General features: G+C 38.2%; 1 protein-coding gene across 4 annotated transcripts in view; it reads right to left on the bottom strand.

The window, feature by feature from the left end:
• Positions 1 to 2,227: 2,227 nt before the first annotated feature.
• TSPAN12 (tetraspanin 12) overlaps positions 2,228 to 11,236 on the bottom strand; it is a 65,686-nt gene continuing 56,677 nt past the window's right edge. For all 4 annotated transcript variants that reach the window (XM_081800197.1, XM_081800198.1, XM_081800200.1 and 1 more), the window contains one exon: positions 2,228 to 3,799. In XM_081800197.1, the coding sequence (XP_081656323.1) occupies positions 3,494 to 3,799 (306 nt within the window). In that variant the 3' untranslated portion in view covers positions 2,228 to 3,493. The remainder of the gene's footprint in view (positions 3,800 to 11,236) is intronic.

Raw genomic sequence — 11,236 nt, 5'->3', positions numbered from 1 at the left:
ACAGCTTTTGGCAGTATTTTTTTTTTAAGGGGCAGCTCCTTTTGCCACAGACAATTCAGTGGTATATTCATTTCTCTTTTCTTTACCTCGCTTGACTCATTCATAGGAGTGGGAGTTCAGACAAAAGGAAGCTCTTGTAGCATCCTGCTTAAGATTCTCCTCATATTAGATTTGGTTCTCAGCCCATTTTCTGTCAGGCTTCCTGAGATCAGAAAGCAATGCATAAAAATTCTCAGGCTCGACAGTGAACTCTCTGAGCTCCAGACTGGAATTTACAGCTGCCTGTAGACATCTCCATCTGCATGTCCTGCAGGCATGTCCAACTCAGTATGTCCCAAACCAAACTAATTTCCCTCCCACACACCCACTCCCCCTCCAGTCTTCTATCTAGGTATACCATTGCCAATTTACTAGCTATAAAATCTAGAAATTTCAGGTCTTTTACTTTTCATTCCATACTCAATCTGCTGCCTATTTTTTGTGGATTCACCTTGTTGTAATCTGTTGTATGCATTCCATTTTTTTACTTTCATTACCCTGGTGAGGATCCTTCTCTGTCCAGGACCACAACAACAGCAATCTAGCCAGCCCCCCTCCAGACTCTGGAGTGTTCTAGAACTCCGGAGTGGCCAGTACCTACACAAGATAAGGAGTGGCCACGCCACGGGGTTGCATAATAGCTGCACCCGTCTCACAGCCACCAGTCTCTCACTGGCTAATCCGCTTAAATTTCTGAAAGGCAAATCACTTCTGAAAATACTTCAATGACCTCCCCCATTTAGCTTATGAAATGAAGTCCAAAAACCTAAATTTCACCCATTTCCTTTCCCATGGTAGCTCTTCAAGCATCCTGTGCTCTAACCACATCAAAGGACAAGCTCTGCCCCCCAAATAATATATACTTTTTAACTTCAGAGTCATGGGATGTTCTCCATGAGTTAGCGAAACACCACTCTTCCTTCCTGACTCAGCTGGAAAGCCACCTTTTTGATGTAGCTGCCTTACTTCCCCTCTTCTCCGTCTCCTCTTCCTCACCACGACCCCCCTGGCTCCACACTCTGTCTTCTCCTATGAATTTTATCGGTGACCAGCACAAGTGTCTTGCCACCAGATTCTACAGTGCTTGAGAACAGACACCATCTCCTATTGTCATTTCTGAATCTCCACGGCACTTTGAATGGACTATTAACTAGCCTGAAAATAATCTTAAATTTTTGCTTTAAAAATGTGGTGATTTTTAGAAAAGAAAGCTTTTGAAAACTCCCAAAGAAATACTTAGCCATTTTGTTTGCAGCATAGCCAAACAGTGAACTCCCTCGGCGCTCCCACAGTCAATACACTTTTTAAGGTCTCTGGCAGTTTTATTGTCCCAGCTGCCCTGTCACTGTAAGAGGCTGGTATGGACCACCGCTGGAAATGCCATCCGTTCACGTCAAGCCAGCGCAGTCTGTATAAGATGACTGCCTAAATTTATGCGGGCTGTTCTAGAGTACTGAATCAGGTCAAGATAGCCGAAGTCTAGAAATGTGGAAATTCACTTTTATTTATAATTTGAAGATTTTTTTTTTAACTGAGGTCAACACAATATATGCTTTTTCTTTCTGTGCCTGAGACATATCAACAAAAAAAAAACAGGCATTCAGGGGCACCTGGGTGGCTCAGTCGGTTAAGCGTCTGCCTTCGGCTCTTGGTCCTGGGATCAAGCCCCATATGAGGCTCCCTGCTCAGCGGGGAGCCTGTTTCTTCCTCTCCCTCTGAAGTGAAGTTATGGGGAGGTGGGTGTTGAGGAAATTATAAAAAGGGATACTTTTGGTTCTGATTGCGCAAAGGATTTACTCAGTTTTCAATTCAATCTATGGAAGAGATCAAATCTGGCAGTTGATTTCAAATATTGCATTTCTTAGACTCGTTTTCTTCTAAAAATTGCTTTAAGAGCCTGGGATGTAAAAACATTGAGAAGATAAATTAGCATGAATGTGCATATTTTTATATTATAGCAAACAGCCGCATTATTTCTCATTTAGCTCAAAAACAAACCTGAAAAGTAAATGGGCATCTTTTCATCTTTTCTCACTGAGGATACATCCTCTTACAGATTAGTTCCAGAGTTTGGAAATCATTATTGTTACTTTACTCAGTCATTTCTTCTCATATTTCTCTCCCCTTGCTGATCTTGTTGAGTGGTAAAAGTGCTTATAATGTATAAAAGTTATATACAGACAAATGATGACTCTCTAGAAAATATTTATTGACACATTTAAATTTTCTTTACATTTTCTGAGAAATAAACGTAACACACAAAATACAGTAAAATGCACTCTCCCCATTTCAAATAAATATATTTTACTCTTGTAAAAAATTTAATAATCTGTGTAATTCACCACAGTATCTTAATCAGTGAAATAAAGCAAAGAATATCTCTAGTTAAATTGTCATTTATTTTAATGATTCTTATGACATTTTGCTGGAGAAAAGGAACACTATTCTCTGTAGAATTATATTCATACTTGCGGACTACTGCCTCTTGTTTGGAGAAGACAAAGGTAAGCTCATTTTAAAAAGTGTTAGTGTCAAAAAGAGACTTAGTTTGGGAGAAAGGTAGCATCCAAGATTTTGCTGAATGAACTACATTATGTGTAAGCTTTCTTGTTAATACTTCTTAGAGACGAGGCTACATTCTGAATTATAATGATTCCTATGCATCACACAGGCAATTTTCAAAATTAGTGGTTAAGTATTTAAATTAACAGTTATGTACGTAATATAAGCCCAAGGTGGAATTTTAAAGCTCTATTAACAGGAAAGGTTAAAAATAATGGTGCTATACAGGACAAATTTATCCTTTTCACTCATGATTGTTATTCTTAACATTGTAAGAACTGAAATCTACTGAATTATACAGACTTAACACAGACTCTTATATACACATAGATCCCTGATCAGTTTAAGACAATGCGTTAATTTGCTCTTGTAAGTAATATTTTAGTAACCAGAAAAAAAAAAAAATCACATTTAGGTAGTCACCAATCTTCAGAGTTTTCTTATGTATAATCTACCCACTCTCAAAAGAATATGTCACCAAGCAACACAGTTCATTAATACTGCCTAATTTCCTATGTTAGAAGTTCATTGGTGTTTGATATACTAGCAAGCTTATGGAAGTAAATCAAACTTTACTGTAGCTCCAAATCCACCATAGCATAACTTGTTTACATGGCTTCAGAAATGATGGTCAAACTATGCCATCTTATACAGGCTATAAAGTGGATATTAGATCTGTCCTCAGCATTATAAAGGGCATCAACCATTGTCCAGGTGGTGACTTATAAAATGGAAATTTTCCCTCTTTATTTTAAAGGGTAGAAAATTATATGCTTAGTCATTCCTTTATGGCAACATTTTTATTTCTACACATTTCTGAAACATATAAGTATGTACTCAAAAATTCACAAGTCCAGTAAAATAAATTTGTGGTTTCCTTCTTTGACGTTCTCTATAATTCCTCCATTTCAAAGTGTGTAGTAAAGCTGTTTGCCATAGATGTGTGTTCAAAGATCCTCGACAGGCTTGGTTTCAACAGTTCTACTGAGTGACATGACAGGTGCTGAGTCGTGTCATTCTTCAGGGACATCATTTGGTCTGTCCCAGGCTCCCTTCTGTCATAATAGAGGGCCCAGAGCAGAGTAATGGTGAGAATCATGGCCAAGATTTGTGTCACTCCAATGGAGATTCCCAGAAACCTTAGCACCTGTAGTTGTTTGGTTCCTCTCAAAAAGGAATACATTTTCTTCCCACAACCCTGTAAAAAAAATAACACAGGATTACTCTGGGGGTGTTACAGAGGGTCAAAATAATGAAAACAAACTGTATCAGTTAATGGAACCAAACAACTTGAATCATAGAAGTTTAACACAGTGACTCTCAACAGGGAATGCCTATGAGAAACCAGAGGGCAGATGGAGGTGAGCACTTTTTGAAAAGCCTGGCCAGGTGATTCTGATGAGCTCTCTCCTTCTTCTGTCTTCCTCACAACCGGAAATTGAGAACCCCTGGCATAAAATACAAGTAGAGCAGGGGTTGGTAAACTCTTTTTTTTGTAAAGGGTCAGACAGTCAATCTTTCAGGCTTTGCAGGCCATATGGTCTCTATGGCAACTGCTCATCTCTGCCACTGTAACCAGAAAGCCACCATAGACAGTTTGTAAATGAAAGCACATGGTTGCATTCCAGTGAAACCTCATGGTAGGCCAGATTTAGGGCCATAGATTGCTGACCCCTGATCAAGACTGATCCAAATTTTCAAAAATAATGTTTCCTTATTATTATTTGTATTCACTCTTAGATGATAGTTCATTTGGTCAGAGACTTTTCCCCAAGGATCAGGAACGTTTGCCCAGTCTACTGCTAAAACATGCTGGTGGGTAGAAGCCCCATCTCTCCCCCTTCTCCAACCCCACATGCATACACTTCTGCCCACTGCTCATAGAAGAAATACACATGGGGGGTCTTCTGCCATGACATCAAGTTCTAGTTCCACCAGGTAAGGATCTGAAAGAATTGTTAGCTCCCCTACACACTAGAGACACCTGACTTCAAAAGATAAGCAAGGTTTTTGTTCGCTTGTGTTTAGTTTTAAGTATAAAAGGCTAAGGAGTGCCTGTGATAGGAGAGAATCCTGAAAGAAGAGAAGAGGGGAAAAAAAAAAAGAATGAAAAACTATAACCAAGGATCACAGGAGGGGTGGGGCAAAGGGAAGGAGGGAGAATGTGACTAACAACTGCCATAAGTCACTTCTCCAGTGAACAAAGCCTAGAGAACGTGCCATGTCTCCATTGAGTCCACAACAAAGAAATGATAATTCACTCTTCTAAAGGGAAGCTGATTCTAAATGAAGGTGAAAATCTAGGAAAGAATTTTATAATAATAAATTTCAAGAACTTTGAAGATTCTGAGATTTTACTCTATTTGGAAGCAAGCTAATTAGCCTGTCACAGTTTCATGGACTTCTGGCAGAAGACAGAGACCAAAGATTTTATTACTCATAGCAACAGCAATAGCCAGAGTATGTGCCAGTTCCTCAAGATCTGGCAACACAGAGACAGCCAGATGATGCCTGTGTACACAATGGGCTGCATTATGGAAGAGAAACCTCAAGTTTAGGGAACCTTAATCTTTCATAATGGGCAGTAAACATACTTGTCCTTTGCTTTGAAGAAAGACATTATTATACTGGACAGTAAATAAACCCACCCTTTTCTCTGGAGGGAGACACTATCTCTACCTTCAAGGCTGTTTTCTGTGCAAAAACCCTTGAAAAGAGGGGTGCCTGAGTGGCTCAGTCAGTTAAGTGTCTGACTCTTGATTTTGGCTCAGGTCATGATCTCAGGGTCATGAGATCGAATTCTGTGTCGGGCTCCAAGCTCAGTGTGGAGTCTGCTTGTCCCTCTCCCTCTGCTCCTCCCCCTGCTCATTCTCTGTCTCGCTCAAATAATAAATAAATAAATAAATAAATAAATAAATAAATAAATAAATTTAAAAACCACCCTTGAAAAGATAGTCCAAAAGAAAGCATCCAGTGCTTCTACTCACAAGACATGCAGAAATGCAAGAGACCCATGGAAAATTACCTCCCAACAAAAAGAACTTGACTTTTCAAAACTTTTCTTCTGAGTTTGTGGTAAACAGTGACTTGGTCTCCTTACCCCACTGAGGCAGTTACTTGAATAAAAAGAAATTGATAATTACTTAGAAAATTGCCTCCTTGTTTTCTTCTCCAGATTCCACAAAGAACTCAACTAAATCAAGAAAAGCAAGACTACCGAATCAGTTGTTAATTTGTGCATTATTTTGGAGGAGAAGAATGAATAATACCTAATTCTTAGATTTCCAAAGACATTGATCAGTAACTTTACTCCAGTAAGTCATTATTCTCAAGAAGCAAAAAATCATGTAAAACTAGTCATAGACATATTTCAAGAGCTTTTTCTGGTCAATCACGTAATGCAAATTAACAGCAAAAGATTAGCAAAATGTCATCAATTTTACCAAAAGCGAAATTAAAATATTTAAAATTTAATACTAATTAACACTGGTTTAATAAAATCACTTCTCTGGCCATCTTACTTGTTTAATATGCACACCAATATGCATGTACATGCATGCATACACATACACTCACACATATTCTGTGTGTCACAAAGAAAATTCACCGAAGTTCAAATCCTTTTCAAAGCGTTTCATTCAGCTAGTCTATCAGAGCCAACTCACTCTTATATTTATGTGTAATTCTCACAAGCGTCCTTGCATGACACAGGATAGAATAATAGTTAAGATCATGAACCACAGAGCCAGAATTCTGAATTTCAAATCCCTGTTCTCCTACTTATAAGCTATGTGACTTTGGGCTAAGTTACTTACTCTCTCTGCTTCAGTTTTCCCATCTCAAAAAGATAATAATAGTGCCTACCTACCTGGGATATTGGGAAAATTAAATGAATAAACACACTTAATACTTAGAGTGGGGTCTAGTACATGGTAAGAGTCCAGTGGGTGTCAGCTCTGATCTGGTGTGTTGGCCCACAAAAGACTAGAAAGCTCAAATTAAAATAGATAGAAAATCCATGAAAAGCAAGTATGAATGAACAAGTACAAGGTAGATCACAGCATTGTGCCACCACTGAGTACTGATGCAACAACAGCCCTTGCTCATAAGAGCCACAGTGGCTGCTGCTGTTTCTCAGGATAGTGAAGTAATCGTCTAAAATGATTATTTGCTACTGAGATATTGATCACTACCCTTCTCATGAAGCAGAGAGGTATTTAATATAGTTTGGAAAGGGTCACCTTAAAGATAGTCAAATTTAAAAGGTTTAGCTTCAAACATCTGGAGAATTAATTTATACGGATACATCATTTAACCTCATTGCCAGTAGCAGATCACCATATCCATCTTTAGGAAAAAGAAACTGATATAAAATGACTGTGGATAATGTTAACTCCTTCCCTATATTCTCAGTACTTAAAATAAAAATGGATGTTTAATAAGTAAATAAATGATTAGTTAGAATGGACATATCAATAATCTGGTAAGAGTAATTAAAATGAACTCCAGAATTAAATGTAAACCATTCAAGATATACATATGGTGATGTTTCAATCCTGGGAAATGCTTTAAGTCAATTATCATTTGAGTTTTACCTTTTCAGTAGTCACTGCTACTTAAATTTTACCTATATAGCTCTTCTTTTGTGAGAATGAGGCAGCATTATCATGATATATAGTTCCTCTTATTGGCATAAGATCTCCTGCCCCTTTTGACTAATTCATTCGAACTTAAAAAAAAATACAGGAAAGGTAATGTTTCTTTTTCAAATCTGTGAGTAAAATCAAGCAGAGATTGATAACTGAACTACAGTCTATTGTGTTTCATATTTTGGCTTTGGGGAAAGTCTGTTCTAATTATATTTTAAACAACCACTTTATAAAAAAAGGCATAGTAAATTATATCATCCAGGATGGTTTGGGGGATGCGATATACTAGTTAACACTGAATGTTCTAGAGTGGGAGGGGACTTGAGAAATTAATGAGTTCGACTTTCTAACCTTTAAGAATATGGCTAAAAAGCACTTCCAGAACAACAGTGGCAAAACTGGCAGAGAAACGACCTCTAAATAGTCTCTCTTCCACATAAGCAATGAAAGAACTAGCAAAATCAGCTTTTTTAGAACTCTGAAAATTAACCAATCTTGTAGCAATCTGAGGAGCATTATTCAAGAAAAGTACCTAAGTCTCAGAACAGCAAGCTCTGTCACATTTTAATTAGCCCTCTCCCAGCCCCTCTCTCCAGCTCTGCAGTAGCCTTGAAAATCAACAGTCCATAATTATGGTGAAAACCACTGGCCTGGAAGCCAGAGGCAACAGAATAGGATTGGAGCTCCTTCAAAGCCCCATTTGCAGAGAATTGTCATTATTTGTCCTATCTCCTGGTTCCCTGGAAGACCTCATTTGCAAGGCTGTTTTTCTTTGAACCTGAGTTGGAGCTCAACCAGCCCAACAGCCTTTTCCCTGAGGGTGTTTGTCAGAAGCAACCAGAGGAACACTGAGGTTGCCTGAGGCAGTGCATAATAATTGCACACAATGAGCTAGTCAAAATGCTTAAAAAGAAAATCTGGGGGAATGAGAAGTCCCCAGGGGCCTTGGCAAAGTTCTGGGATACTTGTGGGGATCTGCAAAGTTCCACGCGTGAGTCGGGCAGTGCTCCTGCCCAGGGCTGTGCACATGCTAAGGAAAGACCTAGGAAGGCACTAAGATCTTACCTCTGGCTAACTTTGAAGCTCTATGCACCCTTGACAGAGACTGGGAGGCTTACTGGTTCCAGGCATCAACTGACCCCTAAGTTAACTGAGCAGACTTCAGTGCCCACACATGACAAAGAATACAGAGTTTATAGAACTAGTTCAGGAAAGTTATTAAGGAACAAGTGAACAACAACCTCAACAAACTCTGGGCAGGCAGGAGAATCTGATTTCCAGAGTTGCAACATTTTATTATTTAGAATGTCTCGTTCTCAACAACAATAACAAGATGTGCAAAGAAACAAGAAAGGATGGCTCATATACACACAAAAAAACGCCTTCAAAGAAAATGCCCTTCTAATGAAAGGAATTCCCTGACTCACTAGACCATCCTGTCCACACTTGAAAACACTAATTCTTCAACTTTTCCTTATTGGAACCTGTCTTCCTAATAAGATGTGTTAGTCCTGGTTCTGCTCTCAGATGATCTCTTTTCCATAAGGTGGAGAGCTGTATCTGAAGCCATCACTTTCTCTTGAATTATTCTCTTCTCCAAACTAAATATTCTAATTCCCTCAAGTTTTCTAAATATATACACTGCATCAGCCTACTGAGCTCTTTCTGGATTGTGCTGATTTGGTCAATGTTTCTCTGAAAATAACACTGATTTTTAACTTTAAAAAACTAAAAATGCTGTAAAATATTAAGACAACCAAGGCTGTTGTGAAGGTTTGGATCCCTGGCAAAAAGCTTTTCAGGTTCCCTAGAAGTGTGGACATGGGATTGCATCACATGACACATAGTCAGGACCTGACCTCCTTCCAGATCTCGGAAATAATCCCTAAAGATTATCTCTGCGTCAAGATGGGCAAGGGTTGTTTATTCAAAGCAAAGGTCTTAGGATCCTCAATTTTTATAACAATATGTCAGCCCTATCACTACCTCAGTTAGTTTACAGAGCACATAGATAACCCCTCAAACAAGACAGAATTTTAGTACTTAAGTTTGTCATTAGAATTCATTAAATACAGCGGCGCCTGGTGGATCAGTCAGTTAGCGTCTGCCTTAGGCTGTGGTCATGATCCCAGGGTCCTGGGAAGGAGCCCTGCTCAGTGGGGGGCCTGCTTCTTCCTCCCCCTCTGCCCCTCCCCGTGCTTGTGCTCTCTCTCTCATACTCTCTCTCTCTCTAATAAATAAAATCTTAAAAAAAAGAATTCATTAAATACAAATCTCTCTATACTGCACACAATTTAATATTTTTTGATGATGATCCAGAAGGCATTGTAGCAACTTGCAGAATATCAGGCATCACACTGAATATCAGTGAATCATCTACACAATTACTTAAAGTTAGGGATTAACTTCCCAAAAGAACATTCCTCGTCTTGAGGATAGTATTTTCCCAGATTCCTGTATAAGCACTGTATAGAAGCACTGTTCTCCTCAGCCACTCTAAACTCTTCATAGAAACAGCTCCAGGGCTGATGGTCCATTCCACATCATCCTCAGATATTCAATCTGAACACAAGTTGTGACCTTATTTTCAGCCAGTCAGATAATCATGCATAAGATTTACACTTTCCAGTGAAACTTGGACACTGTTGTTGAAAACAAGACACCAAGTCTAGAGAAAAAAACATACAGATGTGTCTCGATATACTCCATTGTACTATTCATAGAGACTTAGTTGCATAAACAAACATTTCTGTTGAGTGAGTCAAAGAGGAAACAGAAATGTTAGAGTTCAAAACTGCATTCCATTTCACAAAGGGGGTTTTATTCAGAATTGGAAAGAACTTAATTACACTTACTTGCTTTTCTCAAAATAAAATACTCTAAGTTGATTTACTTGAATATTTTTCTTCCTAAATAAAGCTATGTTAGTCCTACATTAATAACTTCAGAAAATTCAAAATTATGAATAAGCGTAATGGCTAACCTACTTTACTTGCTGAAATATTAAAATTCTGGTCAACTATTAACTGTAAATAATAACAGTACCTTTTTATCAGAGAAAAAAAATCACTAATCCCTATATTTCCTAGAATCTATTGGAAGGCATGTCAGGATGCCTCATTTCACTTGAGGAAATGATATCCTTGAAATTATGCTCTGATCTAGCTCCAAAATGATTTTCTAAAATTGGAAGAACCCCTCGGCTTTTCAGTACCCAATATTCACAGGCCACATAAAAAAATTAGGCAGACTTCTAATCAGCTTGTGAAGATAAAGTATAAATAGGTGTAGGTACCACTACATGCCAGTATTGGTATTTTTCTAATGGATGTTTGGTAATACACATGACTGTCAAGTTTGAAATGACTGTGTTAATTATCAGGTACAAATATATAATCTTCAGCCTCATTTCTTCTAAAATTAAAAAAACTGAATGCAGTTCATGAGTCCATGAGCTTTACACAGGTTGAACCAAATGTTCTCCACTGATAATCATAAATGCTTCAGGGAAGAAATGTTTCTTTTAAAAAACAAAATTAAATCGCAAGTAATAAAATTCACCATGGGACGTTCTGTTCTCTTAAGAATAAGGTTAACCAAACCCATGCCTAGGAAATGCAGTAGAAAAAGTCTTCCTATTTCTTCCTATTCCTATAAAAAAGATTTTATTTTTACTTTTTTTTTTTAATTTTGAGAGAAAGAGACAGCAGAGCAAGAGAGCAAGAGCAGTGGGGAGGGGCAAAGGGAGAGGGAGAAGCAGGTTCCCTGTTGAGCAGGGCTGGATCCCAGGACCCTGGGATCATGACCTGAGCCGAAAGCAGACGCTTAACCCCCTGAGCCACCCAGGTGCCCCAAGTCTTCCTATTTCTTAATGACAGGCCCTCATATCTTGTTTAATTCTCACTTTATCCCCATTGGATAGACAGAATCACCAAATTTTTTTTTTCCAGTTAAAGCATTTTTTCAATTAATTAATTAATTAATTA

This window comes from Leptonychotes weddellii, chromosome 12 (assembly GCF_054177405.1).
Source record: "Leptonychotes weddellii isolate Sample4059 chromosome 12, ASM5417740v2, whole genome shotgun sequence".
In the NCBI taxonomy this organism is placed as follows: Eukaryota; Metazoa; Chordata; class Mammalia; order Carnivora; family Phocidae; genus Leptonychotes; species Leptonychotes weddellii.
Note: the sequence above shows the minus strand (reverse complement) of the source record. Positions and strands in the feature narration are given on the sequence as shown.